Source organism: Sinocyclocheilus grahami, unplaced genomic scaffold (genome assembly GCF_001515645.1).
Source record: "Sinocyclocheilus grahami isolate Dianchi unplaced genomic scaffold, SAMN03320097.WGS_v1.1 scaffold520.1, whole genome shotgun sequence".
Lineage (NCBI taxonomy): Eukaryota > Metazoa > Chordata > Actinopteri > Cypriniformes > Cyprinidae > Sinocyclocheilus > Sinocyclocheilus grahami.
This window is the reverse complement of record NW_015505699.1, coordinates 701,079-719,784: the sequence shown is the minus strand read 5'-3', so window position 1 is coordinate 719,784 and position 18,706 is coordinate 701,079. Positions and strand designations below refer to the sequence as shown.

Here is an 18,706-nt window from a genome sequence, read left to right as displayed (position 1 = left end):
TATATATATATATATATATATATATATATATATATATCTCAATAATCAGTTTATTTAAAATTTTATGTTTATTCGTTTTCTTGCCCACTACGGAAAAGTTGCAAAATATTAAATTTTTTAAAAAAAATCTAAGAATTTTATATATATATAAAATAGTATGTATGTGTATATATACAGAGATTTTTTTTGTATGTACACATAAATAAAACCTTGCAACTTCCATATTTCCATAGTACTTGAAATCTACTGAAAATAAATGCCACTTTTATATACATAAATTGAACTGTCCCTGAACAAACAAATTCACAAAATAGTTCTACCTGTTCCTCCAGTAGTTTGAACCCTTGGGGTTCTTCTCATAATCCACATCATAGTAGGCCACCAACAAGTCTTTGCCTTTCAGCTGGTCTTTGTTGTCATCATTCATGTGGGGACAGATGCCAAAACTGTCATATGGGGGAAAAAAGACTTTAATATTACATATTCAACCACCAAACCACACATCAGATAAACTAATAGTAAACAGAATGCAGATATTAGCAACGAGTGCCCTATTTCACTCATTTTAACAGTGATCATAAGCTAAAACATACATGTTATCCTGAATGAACTTCTTGATCTTTGCACTTGTGAATTTGTCCTCAGTGAATTTCACACTGCCGTCTTCAAATTTGTTGCCGAGATGAGGTGGTCGAAACAAAATAATGCCCCTGCAACACACATTAAAAAAAACAGAATATTAGAAATGGGATGAATTTCTCTGCAAAACTGAAACCAAAATCACTAGGAACAGAAAAATGCCACATACTCTCCATCAACATCATGCTTCTTCAATAAGTCCTCTACATTAGTGTAGGCGAAACGGTAGGACTCTCTTAAAGCGCTGGCAGCCTTCAGGAACTCTCCCTGAGCAGCACTTCCTCCATCAGCGAAGAACCCTGGACACACGGATAACAATTACATATAATATAGTCAAGAGCACTGATGCAAAAAAAAAGTAATACAGTACAATCAGGTCTAATGTGAGATAGTAAACATTACTGTACAATACCATCACTTACCCACAACACTGGCATCACGGTCCCCAATGAACTTCTGAAATTCAGCCTCACTTTTGAGCTCCACTGAGGATGGACCTGCCTGCTTCTTCAGGTGGCTAACAATTCCATCTGTTGGATTAAAGAAGATACAGAAGGCATTAATATCTGATAAAGAAACTACATATGGCATCACACAAGATACAAGAACACACCTGCTGTCCTGGGACCGTCGTAGCTACCAGAATCCTCTCCATCTCTGAAAATCTTCAGGGTTGGGTATCCGCTCACGCCATATTTGCCGCACACGCTGGAACTGGCGGTACAGTCCACCTAGATCATATTAGAGAAGAACATTAAGAGCAATCCTCCACCAGACCCAAGTCAACCCTTGTGAAAAGAGAGTGCACTACAGTATACTTTTAGCATACGCAAATAATAAAAGAATATGCTGTGCGAGTATAAGTGTGAAATTAATGCAATGTTTTTAGTGACTTTTGCATGATATTTGCAATTAAAGGAACAGTTCACTCAAAAAGTTACTCACCCTAAAGTATTTGGTTACCAAACAGTTGCTGGTAGCCTTTGACCCCCCATACGATGGAAGTCAATAGATACCAGCAGTTGTTCGGTAACAACTTTTGGGAGAGTAGATGACAGAATTTTCATTTTGGGGGTGAAGTTATATTGTGGCATTACTAAAAAGAGCATTTAAAAAAAAAAAGTGAACTTAAATTTAAGAAACGTTATCTTTCTTTAAATACACTTAAGTGTTTTTTTAATTTTATTAATATTGTTCTCTGTACACTACAAGAGCACATTAAGTACAATTAAGTGCACTCTGAAAAATATGAAAGTCTATAATGAGACCATGTAAAATGATTTCCAGGTAAATGTGCAGGGTTTGATAATACCTTAGCAAGTGGGACGATGCCTTTTAGTCGAGTGGCAGCTGCCTCATACTCTGGAGCAAGATGTTTGCAATGGCCACACCTAAAAGTGAAGATGACACATGAGGTTTATTACTTTGCAAAGTTGGTCTACTATACACTCATGACAGATTGGCGGATTTCTGACTTTTATTCGAACTAGAATATCCTTATAACAACAACAAAAAATAAATATGAAGCTCAGGAAATGCCAATATTTGTTTTTGTTTAGGTAAATTACCCCTGAACTACCTATCAAATCTGAGGCAGGGTAAGTCATTTTGATAAATTAGTCTGAAGTTAGTCAGTAACGCTGAACTACGGAATCGTGCGTCATCCAATCACACACGGCCAGCGAAACTTCATCGACCAATCGAAACGTTACAACGGAGGGCCGCCGAACCTCTGCAGGAAAGTAATGGGCGTTACCAGATCGGTGGGCGAGACCAAAACAGAGGGGCGTTTTCGACCATGTTACCTGACTGGCTGAAGTCGTAGTGACGGGTAGGTTTAGGGGTGGGGTTAGGAAAGGGGGATCATTTTCATTGCATCATTTAGAAAAACCCATCAGTTTGAAAACACCCAGAGTCAGAACGCCCACTTTTGCTCCGCAGAGACTTCAATCTCCGAACCTCCGAACCTCCTTGTTACCGCCCTCATCTGCGTTTCTATCTGATAAACGTTCTATAGCCGCGACTTAAGACAAACACTGAATCTGTTTCGACACACTTTGAGGTTTAATTCTGTAAACCTGCAAATTGCTCTAAAAATCAAATTTCACAGAGAACGAACAACTAATGCTGGCCTTCATGTGCAGAGTGCAAGTTCTTAAAGAGACAGTTGACCTAAAAAAATAAGAATTCATCATCAGTTACTCAGTCTCATGTGGACTCAAACCTGTACGACTTTCTTTCGCCTCACACTCACAGAACACATTACGAGGCGTTATGCAGAATGTGAGCGACTGACAGGCAACTAATCCACTACATAGCATTCGCAAATAAGAGGAAAAGCTACAAACAGGAAGTGACTGATATAATTAGTTTCCTCCACGACTATGGAGTTGCATGGATTCATTCTGATCCCAGCGAGCGTTTAAAAGTCTTAATCACTCCATCTACATTCCCCGATTCTTTATTAGCATCTCACAACCTTGCATAGAGTACTTCGAACTTGACTAAAAAAGCAGCTAGTGCAGTTACTTTCGCTTTAGCAAACTAGTTTTGTATTGTTATTCAACGCCGCTATCATGCACGCAGTTCCCTAATACTACATTATATGATTGATATCTAGAAAAAAACCTTAATAATTACATTTATAATTATTCATAATTATCTCGAGTAAGCGCCAATGCACCAAATGTTTTAATGTACCACGACTATGGAGTTGCATGGATTCATTCTGATCCCAGCGAGCGTTTAAAAGTCTTAATCACTCCATCTACATTCCCCGATTCTTTATTAGCATCTCACAACCTTGTATAGAGTACTTCTAACTTGACTAAAAAAGCAGCTAGTGCAGTTACTTTCGCTTTAGCAAACTAGCTTTGTATTGTTATTCAACGCCGCTATCATGCACGCAGTTCCCTAATACTACATTATATGATTGATATCTAGAAAAAAACCTTAATAATTACATTTATAATTATTCATAATTATCTCGAGTAAGCGCCAATGCACCAAATGTTTTAATGTGAGTTCCAGATCTATACTTGTGCTCTTATTATTTCAGTTATTTTGCCTTCAATGTAAATAAACATGTGCAAACAATATTCTTGCTCTTGTGTATTTATTTGGATGTTAATTACATTGTGCAAGCTTTCTATTTAATACCGCGTGGTTTATATACATGTTGCTGCTGATTGGGCTGACATGTTTTACACACCCACCAAACAAGAGAAAACATATCTCAAACCCCGTTGCACACCGTTTCCAGGAAACATGTCGTTCAAACCGAAAACCGTAACAAAACGGTGCACACCGGTTTGCGCTTGAACTTGCCCCAGGTTTGTGGTTTGAACCAGACGCTGAAGCAGTCACGTGGTTTTCACTCGAACGAAGCTTCGGATGTCATAGATCACGTGCTTTTCTCAAAACGAACCAAGCTCCGATACAGTGCTTCAATGTGAAATGTCTTGTTTTTTATTCAAGCTTCGAAGCTTCGGTGTTGAACGTAACATCACTATATATATTTGCCCTCAGGTAACAAGGTTTTACGCTTTAAACTGACATTGTGTGTGCTTCTTCAAATTTAGAGAATTACTTCTATTTTTACAGATTACTACTATTTAATTATCAGTTGTGAACTGTAAGACATAATGGTAACAGGGTTCACAAGTTAGAATAAGTTAACATAAAAAAGTGATAAAAAAGGGGATGATGATGTCATGATAATGACAAGTTGCCATTATGACAAGCTGATTAATATGATGGTAACAGGGTTCACTTTCAAGGGGTATTACAATAGCAGCTGGAAAGAACAAAGAAAATAATGATTAAAAAATGTTTTCTGCATATTTGTGTCTTAGATCTGGAGCGATACACCAGTCTGGAGAATGAATATAATCACTTGGTGAGGTTTGAAATCAGTCGCCACAGAAAAGACAGCATTACCCTGGAGCAACGCAGACTGAACCGTGTGCTGAACCGCCATTCCAGATACCCTCCTCTGAATATGTTTACACACTGGATCTTAGAGAGTATCCTTTTATACATAAGAGATCTTGTGTTCCAAAAAAAAAGCAAGTTCAAGGCAGCACAGTTTTTAAATTGTGTACTCTCCTTAACGTAAATATATTAGGTAGTCTGTTTAAAGCTCTTATGCTTGTCCTTGTCATTTTGAATGTTTCTTTACTATCAGTAGAAGCAGGTGAGAGGTCATTAGCTCACGATTTTTAAGTTGGTCCGTATTATTGGTTAAAGAAGAAGACCAATATGTAAATCACTCATGAGCAATCTCTGTTTGAATATTCAGAGTTTCATGACTATAAGGATCCAAGCATAGACATCCTTTTGGTGGTTCTACAACTACTGAACTGGTCTATACTACAAGTTTACGTTTTAGAAATCATCCTGAAGTGGCTGGACGATTTCTGGCTGTTTTGGAAAAGTCCATGGAACGTCTTTGATTTTGCTGTGACTCTGATGGTATGAATGCTTAAAAATGAAGCGATATTAATTTAATTTGTGCTTTGTCTTCTTTAGTCTGGGTTACAGTGAGACACTTACAGTGGAAGTGAATTGGGTTGATTTGTAATCCGTAAAATTCTCAATAAAAGCTATATTTGTGTTTCAATAATATAGCCACAAGACGCAAACATGTATCTGTGTTAGTGTAATTTTTGCATGAAAAATTGCTATAATCTTTGTAAAGTTATAGTAAAGTTCCATCGTTTGCAACACTGTCAAACATTAACCCTCCTGTCCTATAGCTTTAAAAAACTATATGCACATTCTCGGGTTAATTTTGACCCACTGAAACGTGAGCTTATGAAACAGTCATAACGTAATATTTTTCAACTAAAACCACATCTGATCAGTAACATCTTGTTAATTATTTATTGTGCAAAAATGTCAAAGTTTTGAATGTTACCTTGTTTATTGTTATTTACTACATTTACCTCCTTTTCATTAATAAAAAAAAAAGAGAAATTCTTTGACATTTTAAATTTGACAAGAATTACAGCAAAACCTCTGTGATGTGGGAAAAGAAATGTTTTTTTCAATATTCATTGAAATTTTATTTCAATATATCATTATATGAAATTTATAAGAAAAAATAAAATGATAATTACCAGAATTAACTCCGTTAATGACTAATGACTTGTAATTTCAACTTGTAAATCATGCTACTCAAAAACAGTCCAAGTTTTCAAACAAAATATATTAATTAGTTAATTAATTGATTCATTTTACTTTAATAAACTTTCACTTTCAGATGAAAAAGATGCTCACCATCTGAATCTGCCATGCTTCATCAATAGGGTGGCAGCAGAGTGAAATGTAGACTTCTCCTCTTTTTTTGTTTTCAAATTTAGACAGTTTGACTCTCCACCCTTTTGGGCTGTAGTTCATTAGATATAGTTTATTTGTTATGTCAGTTACATCTTTGTGCATGCATATTCAAATTTACCAACAAAATTCAATCCTAAAAGTGCATGTGAGAGACAGGTAAGAGGCTAAATGTATTTTGCAGAAGTAATTTCAGACAAATCTAAGTAAAAAAAAAATCATGTGTAAAACCACAGTTCACTGAAAGGTGTATGGTGTAATTTAAATGACCAAAGTGTTTCTATATTTTTCTGATTTAAAACTTGACTCTTCTGTAGTTACAACGTGTACTAAGACCGACGGAAAATGAAAAGCTGCGATTTTCTAGGCCGATATGGCCTCGAAACGAAACTCTTTGGTCATTTTTGAGCGAGATGCTAACGGTCTAATCAGATTCAATGATCTATGCTAAGCTACAGCTAAAAGTGCTACCGCCAGACCCGGAGATCGGCTGAATGGATTCGAAAATGGTAAAACTCAACTGTTTAACTCTAGGGGAGTTGGAAAATGAGCCTATTTTCAAAAATAGTGGAGTGTTCCTTTAAATGGTTATATCTCTAAAAAAAAAAAAAGAAAAAAAAAAAAGAAGAAAAATACATAATTAAAGTTTTTTTTTCCTTTACTGAAAACTATGGATTAAGAAACAACTCCTTTATATCTTGGATGGCCTGGGTGAACTGTTTCTTTAAATGAAATATTACTTGAACAGCTTTACAGCTTAAATAAAACCAAAAACAGAAGAATTAATGTGTGCTTTTATAAGATAATAATCCTCACATTTCTGCTTTTAAATCCTCCAAAAATGGACCCCATTCACTTCAATAGTGAGTTCCTCACTGTACCCTCAATTCTGATCATTTAAAAAAGAAAAGAGATGTTGTTTTTTTATCAATCAAACTGTAATCACGTGCTATCAATTGAAGTACATGTGGTCAACAACTTGACAACATGACACCCCATGTAACATTTTTTTTCTGTTAGCCTGTTCTTCCAGCGATTGTCCCCGAGACCTTCAGAGGTGCGTTAATATCGCAAAAATTTGTGAAACTTCTCGTCCAGTTTCGCGTCCTCCGATGTTTGAAGATCGTTTCCAGATTCCAGGATATTCGTCTTATGTTGCAGATAATCTACCATGCATGTGGGGTATGCAATTATCCATAAGCCTGTACTGTGTAAGAAACAATGTTCCATTAAAACTAACAATGCTAACTACTTTCAACAGACCGTGAAGTTGATATTTCCAGTGTTGGTAATGAGCTTTTTAGTTTTTGCTGTGTTTGGAGTAGTTCTGTTCGAAAAATACACTGACTCCAACGTTGAAGGTCTGCTCTACAAGAAGGATTTCAAGTGAGGGCATTTTCATTGTGAAAACTTGAACAGTTTATGAACAAGGTGTGGGTTGTTCTTAATGGATGTGCTTGTCTTCTTTTTTAGAGATTTATCCAGTGCGTTCATCACACTCTTCAGTATTTTTACCTTCGAGCACTGGCTTGATTTACTAAAAGACATTCAGAGAGTTCCAGAGCTGAACCATCAACTCTGTGGATTGTTCATTATGGTGTGGTTTGTTTTTGGAGCCTTGATGACCTGTGTTTTTATGACCCTTATAAGTAAGTATTCTTACAATATATAAAGAAATATTGATTGTTCTAAACCCAGCGATTTTCTTTATTGCATGATACACAAAATTACACCCAGATCAAGGTGAAAATAATTAATTGTGTTTTAGTGCCTTTCTGGGTATATTTCTTCCCAAAAATGTTTTCCTCTATAAAAAAATTCTAACACAAAAAAAGGTTGTCCAGAAGCCCTACCGACTCTAAACTTTTGAATGGTAGTATATGTATATTCTTAACTGTAAAATTTCATCTGTTTCCTTTATTTCCACAGTTGATGACTTTCAGGAAATTCGTAACAATCTCTCCAAAGAGGTGCAGCAATTGCAAATCCTGCGCAGAGCAGAGATGTTCAAAGCAAGTCATATGGGGTAGGTGAACAAATAATATGTTTTGATTTACTAGATGCATGTAGTTTATGTTGGCTTGTTAAACATATTAAAACAAGGGTGGGCAATATACCGGAAGACACAATTAACTGGTAGAAATTTGTCAACTGATAAGAGATTTTGGACTATTGTTTCTATCACGGTTACACACTCGCGTGACATCACTGTGCTATGTGGTCACGAAAACATTTAGTTTGCACGCGTTTTCAAGCATTGCGGTTTAAAAACAAGTGATTTTAAGCCGTTGAAACGCAATGAGCAGCGAAAGAGAACTCATTTCTCTATATGCACGCACTTTATAGGCCTTGGACAGTTAAATAAAGACACATAAACACAGTAATTTAGGTCTTAAGTGAAAGCAAACAGCTGAGAAAGGAAACATGTGTAACAGTATATTGGATCTGGGCAGCTCTTAAAGTGACAGCAGTCTAATGTTCCTGCTGTCTGTCATTCATGTTAATCAGTAAACAAAAGAGAGAAATCTCTCACTGCTCTTGACTAAATCACTTTTGTAACTTTCATGAGAAGAAATATATGTTTAATTTACACAGCAGTATTTTTATACATTTGATTACTTTATATAGTGTACGTATTTCTTATTTCTTTAGTTATTTGTCCTATTGCTTGTAATTAGCTTCTTATTCTTATTTAATTTCTTACTGTTTACTTTTCTTCAGTGAGCTTGAATTTTGTTTTGTTTTTCAATTTAGGCTAGTATTCGGTTTTTGTAATATTGACACTGGTGACAAGAATTATGACATTTCTGTTATCAAAATGTTTTATATCATAAAGACCTTATTTAAAGCAAAAATAACTTTATTGTAGTATATATCGTTATTGTGAAATAAAATGACTCGTATGGTGATATAAGATTTTGGTCATATCGCCCACCCCTATGTTAAAACATTCAATTTGTGATTTCAGGGCGATAAGCCAAACAAACCAACTGAAGGACCACAAACCTGTCAAAGATGAGGAAGAACAACCAAGTCCAAATGTTAATTTGGACGGCCATACCTCGAGACATGAGCTGGAGTGGGACATGGGTCTGGAAGCGTTTATTCAGGCTGCTGAGTTTCAGGACGACTGTGAGACAGAGTGCTGGCGTGAAGACAATCTCCACAGGTACTTCGAGCTGATGGAAAAGCTCCAGCGCAACCTAGAGGAGATGGACCGGCTCCAGGATATATTAGGTGGGTATGAACACCAAGCGTTTTCATGATAAGCGAATTGCAACGGCAACATTATATTTGATCCAGTCTGGATAGAGTATTTTCATACAATCATACAATGCTGCAAAACATTTAACCCCCTTTGTGATTTCCTCTTTTTACTTAGTCATAATTTAATATAATATAACAAAAGTCATTAATTACTTTTTATCTGTTGTGACAGTTCAGGCTTTCCTTAACCTGCATGAATGCTGAGAAAAGTAAGAAGAATGCATCAGCAAACCAACTCGGTGACTTCTGTTCTCCGTCACAAACACTGGATGGGGGACTTAGATGTGTGTTTTTTTTTCACACAGTTTACACTCATTTCTAATAAAATGTATATAGTTTAAATACTTTCTAAAATGACATCAGTAGACATTAGTAACATTTGTATTGGTAAGATAATAAACCTTTTCATCTTTATGATATATTGTAATGATACCTGCTTGTTGGCAATTGACTGTTTTTAATGAATTCTATTAAATCTATCAATCTGTCATTCTATCAATCTGTCTGTCTGACTACATTTTTAATTTACGTTTTCTAACATAATGCGATGTGCAAGCCTTGTGACTCCACCTCAGATTCTACCCAATTAGCAAAAGTGACTTTGAGCATTGAACTCTCAAAAGCCACCTTGGCATCGACGCCGAAAGTCTAGTGGGCAGTACGCCGATATATAACCCTGACTTTATTTTACATGGACTGGGTCACTTAATGGGGGCGTCATTTTGAAATCACATGACCAGCTGGACTTGAACTTATGGAATCAATTAATCATGGCTGACTGCAAATAAAGCGTTTCTGCAATGCTTCATCCACACCACTAGGCGTCAGTACAAGACAACTCCCAGTGCAACATGACTGAGCACCTTTAATGTGAATTATTTCAGTGATAGTTTTGCTTTTCGCCTACTTCATGTAAAACAACAGTAAAATGTACAATAAAACACTCTCCGAGACCCTTCAGCAATTTATATTGTCAACGTTCAGCAAAAACATCTGTTTAATTCTCTGACACCTGAGGCAAATCTTGAAAATGGCTATTATAGTATTATTGCAACACAATCAAGTCAGTTACAATGTGACAAATCAATAGCGCCACATGAACACAATCATGATGTACGATACAGTCACTCCTGTTTTATACTGGAGTGTGGTTTGTCTGGCGGAACACAGAGGCATGCTTATGGATCAGTATCAGCGGAATATTGAAGGAGGAAGGAACACACAAGAGGGAGGAGTCAGGAGAAGGGAGGAGCTAACCAAGACTGCCAGTCTATTTAAACTGGCTGATGGGGGCGGGGATTTTGATGTCTTGGCCTCTCTCCAGTTTCTTCTCGCATTCGATGAGATAGTTCACTCCATCTATCACAGTCTGAACCAGCTGGACCTGAGCACACATTGATAGAGACAAAAAGTTATGGTGAGGTAATAAAAAAATTTTTTTTTTTACATTTTTAAAAAAACAGTTCACCCAAAAATAACAATTCTATCATCATTTACTTACCACAATATATCGGTACCCATGGCCTGAAATGAACACTCGCCAAATGTGAAATACGACTAAAAATCATCTTTGGCAAGTATTTGAAACACTGTTATTCTCCAGTTGGCCGGTAACTTTTTTTATTAATTTGAACAATGCCTGAAAATGCAATATGGTTTAGCGTGATTATGAAATCACAAAGACTGCATTGTAATTATACAAATATGTAATCTGATGTGCTGTGTGAAGTGCTGTTATCTTTTCACAGTTCACAGTAAAAGATGCTTCTCACAAAAATCTACATAAATTAAAATGATGAAATACTTTGCAGTTCAGTAATAGTAGAGTGATATATTGATATTACTTTATTCATTAATTTTTATAATTTGATTAAATAACAATAGAAATTAATAATAATTATAATAAATTGCAATCTGTTTTCCCAATTTTCCGCCTCATTTTAATGAAATAATGCACATACAGATATGACATATAAATATAAAAATATTTACGGCCGGTAATTTTTCTCACGTCAATGGCCTATGGCAGGTGTGTGTGTATCTGTGTGTATATTAAACCTTCATCTCACACTCACTTTAAGGCACTAATAATTTGATAACACAGTTAAATATAATATAATATCTCTCACAAAATCCATTTTTCATACTGTACATTATATAATGTTGTGATGCCTAAATTTACTTGTAACATTTAAAATGTTTTTGTTTTTTAGTGTTTTATTTTGAATTTATTTAGACAAAGTAGTGAAGAACTTGAATATCATTATCTATTTTTTTTTACTTAAATATATATATATATATATACTGTATATATATATATATATTTTTTTTTTTTTTACACCACCACTCACCTCTGATTGGCCCAGCCTGTCCAGATTGGAAATATCAAAAGTGTTTCCAACAGCTGCGGTGTCCACTCCTCCAGTCCCCCTTTTCTGGAGTCGCAGGTTATCCAGGATCTTAGGGAAACGAGGGTCCTGCAAGAAAAAGTGAACATAAATATCGAAATGCATTAATATTACCACCATGCATGTGACAAACAAGGTGCAAAATTGTTAACATGACATAAGTTTATAGTGTATTTCTACAGCAAGGACCTTGCTGAGGCGAGGAAGAGTAACATGGACGCCAGCTCGTAGCCCTGTGCCCAGGTTTGACGGACAGGTGAGAATGTAACCCAGGTGCTCGTTCCACATGAATTCCCAACCCTTCTCCTGTATTAGTCTCTCAACCTGAGGGACAGAGAGAGAGTCTTGTGAGAAAGATAACAAGAGTGATCTGTTTTAACTAAGAACAATTAAAAAGCTGCTCAAAAATAAAACATACGACATATATTTATGATTCCCTTTTAGAATGAGCAACAGTCTAAGACTGACCCACACACATAATTACACACAGATGCCCGTCTGGCAGGACGATATATTTACAACTGTATGTCCACAAAAGGGCATTGCTCTGAGCTGCAATAAGCACAGCTGCAGCATCTCTGCTGGATAAATAATGGATGCTTGTGCAGTTTTAACAGTGACTGAGAGCCACATACTACACAATACACATGCATGACCTCACCTCTTGGAGACCCTTGCAGAAACGCTCAAAGACCCTCTTCATGTTGCCCCCCTTCTCCATGGAGATCACACGAGTGTGGTCTTCCTCGTTGACCCACACCAAGAAGGTTTTCTCATTGTTGTGCCTGGAATTGAAAGGCGTCTCATTATTATCTTCTGCAGAAATATTGAGGCCAATGTCTTTGGCCTGTAAATATATGCATGTGAAGACAACAATTTTTGGAAGAGATCTCCACCATGTGCATAAACAAAATAGTGGGTGACACTGAGATTTGAATATTCAGTGAGAAGAGTTCTTATACTAACTGAAAGAACAATTAAATTAACAATTTTTTAACTTAAATTGCATTGCATAAATATGGAAATTGCACTGCATAAAAAAGAAATGATTAATGACTTTTCATTCTTTTTAAAAGGTGACATGCCCGTACAGTATAGTAAACAATAATATTGAAACAATTTTGAAAAACATTAAATTCATTCCTATTTATAAAATACTACTGATAAAATGTGTATCTTTTGCTACACATTACCACATGAACAATATGATTTAATATAAAGGAAAGACTCATTTGGGAATTGGACTACACTGCTTGTGCTGTATGTTTTCGATTCAGTCAAAAGGATCGTCTCAGAGGCATTTGATCTGGAGTCTATTTTAGTTTGCACTGTACATTTCTTATTTTCTAACAACAACTGAGTCAGTCATTCATTGGAGAATCGGACTCCACTGATTGCGCTGTATATGTTTCTCATTCTGTAAAAAGGACGGAATCATTAAAGCCATTCGTTGGGGAATCAGATTACACTGGTTGCGCTGTATGTTTTTAATTCTGCAAAAAGAAACACTTTTTTTTTTTTTTAAACATTTGTTTGGGAAGTGGACTCCACTGGCTGCATTGCATGTTTTGGATTCAGTAAAAAGGACAGATTCATTGGAGTCATATGCTTGGAAATCAGACTGCACAGCTTGTGCTGTATGTTTTTTTTTATTTAGCCAAAAGGATCGTCTCAGGGGCATTTAATCTGGAATTGGACTACAGTGGTTGCGATGTATATTTCTGATTCTGTAAAAAAAAAGGACCCGACTCAGTCATTTGTATGAGAATCTGACTCCATTGGTTGAGCTGTATGTTTTTGATTCAGTAAAAAGGATTGATTTAGAGTCATTTGTTCGGGAATTGGATGGCACTGACTGCACTGCATAGTTTTCATTTACTAAAACAACCAACTGATAAGAGTCATTCAGTTGGACTACAATAGTTGTGCTTTATGTTTCACGCTTGTTGCGTAATTTAATATGCCAATACATCCACATCGGCAAAATGGTTCTTTTATTTTTAAAATAAGAATCTGTTCTCATTTCCCAAACCTAGTTACCCTTGACCTTATTACATTCATTCTCACTTTTAGTCTCAAATGGCATCAGAAGTGCTTTGTTAGCTCGAAAACCATCAGGGTATTAAATCAAAGTTAATTTCCAAATTGAGTCTGGCAACACTGGCACACTTTCCCTTGCAGGCAGAAGGAAGAAGAGAAAAAAGAGGATGAATAATGCAGGAGATGTAAGTGAGCCATGGGTGCACTCCGTGATCGATATCAAACCACAGCACATGGCTGTTTCAGACTATTTCTGGATGAAACGCAGTCCTGTCAGAGGACATCTTTCGCCATCAAACCACTCAACTCCTCACTGAGGTTAAACTCACCAGATGCCTCTTGCGTCGGGCCAGTCGCGAGCCATGCCTGCACATGTCAACAGGGGTGACACAGGCTTATCAAACAGGAAGTGATCCTATATAGCAAAATGAAAGGTCAGCATGAAAACTTATTGAGTTACATATCATCACATTTATGAATATACCCACATCAATGAGCTGCTGCTGCTCTTGTTCGTTCATCAGAGTGAGGCTGTAGTATTTTCCAGCCAGATCCCCTTTTAGGCCTGCCAAGGCATCAATCACGACCCTCTCCACCTCTCTGCGCTCAGCGCGGGTGCAGGCCGGGGGAAGACTCAGGCCTCGGATGCTCCTACCTGTCCTGACTCGAGACGACAGCACATACTTCACATCGAATTGGCCTCCCCGTATCTGATGGGATGAAATTAGGATGAACATAATGGAAGTAACTTGAAACTGTAAGGCTTGTGTTTGTGGCCTGCCTTTCCAGTTAAAAAATTTTAAAAGAATGGCAAAATGTTGGCCCCAATAGCCTCGTGGCAGTTCACAGATATATAGTGCTGTTGTGCTTCACGCTTCCCAAGTTCGAGTCCTGGCTCATGGACCTTTCCTGATCCCCCACCCCCTTCTCTCTCCCACTTTGCTTCAAGTTAATTAACTGTGCTATCCAAATAAAGGCTAAAAATGCCAAAACATAAACCTTAGAAAATAATTATGTAACTATGTGCAGTTTTTTAAATTACGTTTTAAAGTTGAATTACAAATGTATTTTTTTCTTAGACTAAACAAAACTGAGTATTACATTTTTAAAAAACCAAAGCATTTAAAACCGAAATGTAAAATTTAGCTTTTACATTTAAAATGAACAAAAATAAATATGTTTCCTTGATTGTAGGTCATTTTCACCAGAAGATCATAGATGAATTGTTTACAATAAGATGCATTTGGAAAACAGATAAGGTGAATGTTTATTTCATGCCAACTTTTTTTTTTTTTTGAAAAAAACTGGTGACTTCCCAGGCTTATTCCATGGCTAGCATTTTATGATTCCTAAATACCCACAATTAAATAATATATCTTTGTTTTTGATATAATAAAACATAATTTCACTATCATTTTGAATAGATAGACAGATAGATAGATAGATAGATAGATAGATAGATAGATAGATAGATAGATAGATAGATAGATAGATAGATAGATAGATTTGTGCCCTTGTTACAGTGTAATTACACAAATGATTTCTAAGTAATTAATTAACAACATGTACTGTGTTAGTTGCTTGTACTTACATAACTGTTATTACTAAAATAAATACTCTTAACATGTGTAACAATGTCTGAGTCTGTGACATGGTTAAAACCATAAAACATCTATAAATATATTTACAAATATCTATAAAACCTACTTTAAAAAACACATTTGAAAAGTATAAAAAATGAATTATGAAGGCATTCCAAGACTTTTGGGAAATAAAAGTGCCCACAGTTCAAGAAACACCACTACTGTCCGTGTTGTAGCCTACTTGTAACTAAAACATTTCCTCTTACCTTACTGGAATCCAGGTCAGTGGGATGCTTCATGTTGCAGGGGTCATAACCATTGTGCCTTTCTTTGATGACTGAATTAAAGATGTCAGCAAAGACCTGCACAAAACATATTTGATGTACTTTTGTGCTCCAAAAATGCTAACCTCTTAATATGCCAAATGTGTGATAGGCCTATATAATATCCTCTCACCTCATATGACTCCTCATCTCCAGCCACCATTCCTACTGTCTTAATAAAGGGGTGGCCTGGGTTGTCCACACCAGTTTGGATAGCCAGGTCCAAAGTGTAACCATTCGGAGTGGTTTTATCACACAGCTTGGCATATACAGCAGGAGTCAGGTGACTGGCCATACAGTTATTGTGCTTTCGCAAATCTGGATATTCAGCACTGTTGGGAAAAGGAACTAAGCTGAAAATCAAGGGCAATGGCTGTGTCTCAAAACCAAACAAGCTGTCTACCAAGACAGTTGTTGGGCCTGACTGTCAAAACAGGAGTTTTTGAGCGTCAAACCCGCGTTCTGTAGTCTACGCGTCAGATCCTAGTGAGCTCCCTATTAAAGCAGCGCTTTGAGCGTCATAACCGCGTTCCGAACGCGTTCAAAACCTTTTGAGCTGCTAACAAAAAACGGCGTTCTAGAATGTCATAGCCGCGTTCTGTACGCGTTAAAACCTAAGACGCGGTCTGTCTCGTGTTTTTTGACACAGCCAACGTTCAACCACTACATGTGCATTTTTAAGACAACATGTGAATTATGATGTTAATTAATGCATGCAAACAAATAAATTAATTTGCATTCATCATCATTTTATTTAAAAGATCTAAACGAAACAATTAGATCTACAATATAGAATACACAATTTAAAAGGTATGATATAATATAATATAATGCGTATTTATCGCTACGCGACCGTGGAACTGAATCATTCCTGACTCATATATGAATGAACATATTTGACGCCCACTTAGGCATTTGTGCAATACAATGCATGGTTTGTTTGGCATTCTCTCACAATATTTCATTGTTTTATGTAAGATGTTGTCGTTATAAAACACGGGTATGGCTGTAGTTACCTAGCAGGATAGATTCTCCGGACGTGCGCTCCTGCATTGACATGCTGCTCTCTATTCAGGAAGAATCCCACGGTCAGAGATCCAGCACCGACCAACGACAAGATCCCCACCTTCCTTTTACTGGACAAAATCCGTGCGAAGCTGCTGGCCATTTGAACCCTATAGAAGCAGACGAGGTCTCTCCAGATGAAGGTGGACTTGGAGAATGGACAGACAGAAGGAGAGACACTGGGATTACTGGAGGATGCAGGGGAATGCTGCGGATATCTGCCCTTCTCCCAACACAACAGCCGTCTGATCACCCTCCTCCCCTCCACAAGCAGCAGCAGCACAGGACGAGATGATTCAGATTCTCCCCCAGCTTCTCCCAGCCCTTACAGTAAACCAGTCAACAAACTTGAATATCCTTACACTTAGGATATTTCATTAGGGTCCCGTTGTGGTTACATTTGATCAATGTCTTAATGGGTTTTTAAGGTAGTACCAAAAGGGAGCAATAAATGTGTTGTTAACCGTGAAGCAACTGACACTGACAGCTCATTTAAACCTTGTACGTGACTTTGAAGCCTGTTGGTTCAGCTTTACCTGTGAGCCAACACACGCCCGTCTGCAGCACGCGCATGCGCGCTAGGGACTGCATGATGAGTGACCCCGTTACATAAATTATATGGTTATTTAGATATAGGCCTAGGTTGAGATTTTTCTTTCTTTCTGTGGTATGATACTATGAGTAGTTTAATTGCACTGCAGGAGCCTTACAAGTTAACTTTGTGTCTTTAAGTGAAACTAAGAAGGTTAAAAATGCTATAATAGGCTACATCAAAAAACGGATGGTTCCTAGTTCTGGCAAGGACTATTAGAAGATATTAGAAAATATCGTTTAAAAAAACGTGTCCATGTTATAGTTTATAATCTTATAGTCTATATCTTAATTTTAAAAAGCAAGACATTCAATACTGTGCTATATTGTGAATATTACGCATTTGAGCCGCGTGGCCCGCGTTGTTCGTTTATGATGGTCGTCGGTCATGTAGGCCTATCACCTTCAATAAGTTTTACACACACATGCTAAAGAATTTAACCCATTTAACCCAGCATTTCACATTTGTGATTCAAATTGCTTTTCAGTTTGAAGGGTCTGAAACAAGTTGTAGCTATTTTAAATATAAGTAAAAGTGCATATATTTTTAACAGCATGTACAAAAATGTGCTGTAAGTCACCTGACCAGATACTGTATATGACCTCTGTCTCAAGACCACAATAAAGGAAGCACAGATATAGATATATAGGATCATATTTGCTATAATATTAAAGGGTCAGTTATTAATATGATATTAAGATTCTCTGTCATGATCACTTGTCAGCTGTCAGATTTATGACCAGTCTGACAACTCTTAAGCCACATATTGTAATTCCATTGTCTTAAAAAAATGACATGCTGTTCGTTTCGTATGTGCTCATGTAAACTGCAAAACATTTGTGAACAAATGGGTTAACCTAAACTCTTCATAAGCCTGCTTTAGGCCTAACCATTGAGACAAGTTCATAGCATTTACTGGTTTTAGTTGGGATGAAAACCCCTAGTTTAAACCGCTCCCCTAGGATACTATGCAGAAATCATGTGAAATAAACAAGAGAATTACCGTAGGCAAAACAAACTAAAGCCTGTATAATAATCCCTTACTGTTTTGTACAGCAAGCTGGTCGTTATTGTGAGATTAAATCAGTGTTTAAATCATGCAAGGCAGAAATGCTACTGAGTGAATTGCAGACTTTCTATAAAACAGGCATATTTCCATTGAAATGCAGTGCAAACATGTAATGTTTGAACAAGTATGTCATTCATCAAATGTAAAAGTACTCTAGCGGCGCTTCAAAATGAATGATACATTACACTGCTTGCATATTTGAAATGAAATTTTAAAGCTTACCAGATACTTTTAATCCGCCGAAGTTGGTCTTATCTTCTGAAGTACAGTAGGAACCAGGTACAAGGGCAAAGCTTTTACTTTCTTCAATGCAGCAGAGCAGAAATAGGTGTGTCCTTCTTTATTACAGTGCCATGGCGTGGTTAAGACTTCCTTTTGTCTGA

General features: G+C 36.7%; 3 protein-coding genes across 3 annotated transcripts in view; 1 reads left to right on the top strand and 2 right to left on the bottom strand.

Annotated features, from left to right (window-relative positions):
- LOC107554937 (protein disulfide-isomerase A3-like) overlaps window positions 1-2,626 on the bottom strand; it is a 5,766-nt gene extending 3,140 nt beyond the window's left edge. The window contains exons 1-7 of the mRNA XM_016237599.1: window positions 2,568-2,626; window positions 1,952-2,030; window positions 1,253-1,370; window positions 1,062-1,169; window positions 809-938; window positions 594-710; window positions 321-446 (exon numbers count right to left, since the gene is read on the bottom strand). Coding sequence (XP_016093085.1) covers window positions 321-446; window positions 594-710; window positions 809-938; window positions 1,062-1,169; window positions 1,253-1,370; window positions 1,952-2,030; window positions 2,568-2,626 — 737 coding nt within the window. The remainder of the gene's footprint in view (window positions 1-320; window positions 447-593; window positions 711-808; window positions 939-1,061; window positions 1,170-1,252; window positions 1,371-1,951; window positions 2,031-2,567) is intronic.
- Window positions 2,627-4,283: 1,657 nt separating this feature from the next.
- On the top strand, window positions 4,284-10,016 carry LOC107554935 (cation channel sperm-associated protein 2-like). The gene is made up of 10 exons (XM_016237598.1): window positions 4,284-4,302; window positions 4,494-4,664; window positions 4,766-4,834; window positions 4,940-5,112; window positions 6,997-7,158; window positions 7,238-7,362; window positions 7,450-7,625; window positions 7,906-8,002; window positions 8,945-9,213; window positions 9,416-10,016. Exons 1-10 carry the CDS (start codon window positions 4,284-4,286, stop codon window positions 9,445-9,447), a joined length of 1,293 nt encoding a protein of 430 aa, XP_016093084.1. The 3' UTR covers window positions 9,448-10,016.
- Window positions 10,017-10,194: 178 nt separating this feature from the next.
- Window positions 10,195-18,706, bottom strand: LOC107554962 (creatine kinase U-type, mitochondrial-like). The gene is made up of 10 exons (XM_016237644.1): window positions 18,546-18,706; window positions 16,614-16,810; window positions 15,731-15,929; window positions 15,541-15,636; window positions 14,180-14,401; window positions 14,021-14,106; window positions 12,313-12,436; window positions 11,841-11,975; window positions 11,595-11,720; window positions 10,195-10,627 (listed from the first exon to the last, which is right to left on the bottom strand). Exons 2-10 carry the CDS (start codon window positions 16,763-16,765, stop codon window positions 10,514-10,516), a joined length of 1,254 nt encoding a protein of 417 aa, XP_016093130.1. The 5' UTR covers window positions 16,766-16,810; window positions 18,546-18,706; the 3' UTR covers window positions 10,195-10,513.

Coding starts and splice junctions, on each gene's coding strand:
- LOC107554962 (XM_016237644.1), bottom strand. CDS start 16,765: ATGGCCAGCAGCTTCGCACGGATTTTGTCCAGTAAAAGGAAGGTGGGG. Junction 15,930..16,613: donor CGGAGAATCTATCCTGCTAG/GTAACTACAGCC, acceptor TTTTCCCAACAG/TGCTGAATATCCAGATTTGC. Junction 10,628..11,594: donor ACAGGCTGGGCCAATCAGAG/GTGAGTGGTGGT, acceptor ATGTGTGCTCAG/GTCCAGCTGGTTCAGACTGT.
- LOC107554935 (XM_016237598.1), top strand. Junction 5,113..6,996: donor ATTTTGCTGTGACTCTGATG/GTATGAATGCTT, acceptor TTTTTCTGTTAG/CCTGTTCTTCCAGCGATTGT. Junction 7,626..7,905: donor TGTTTTTATGACCCTTATAA/GTAAGTATTCTT, acceptor TTATTTCCACAG/TTGATGACTTTCAGGAAATT.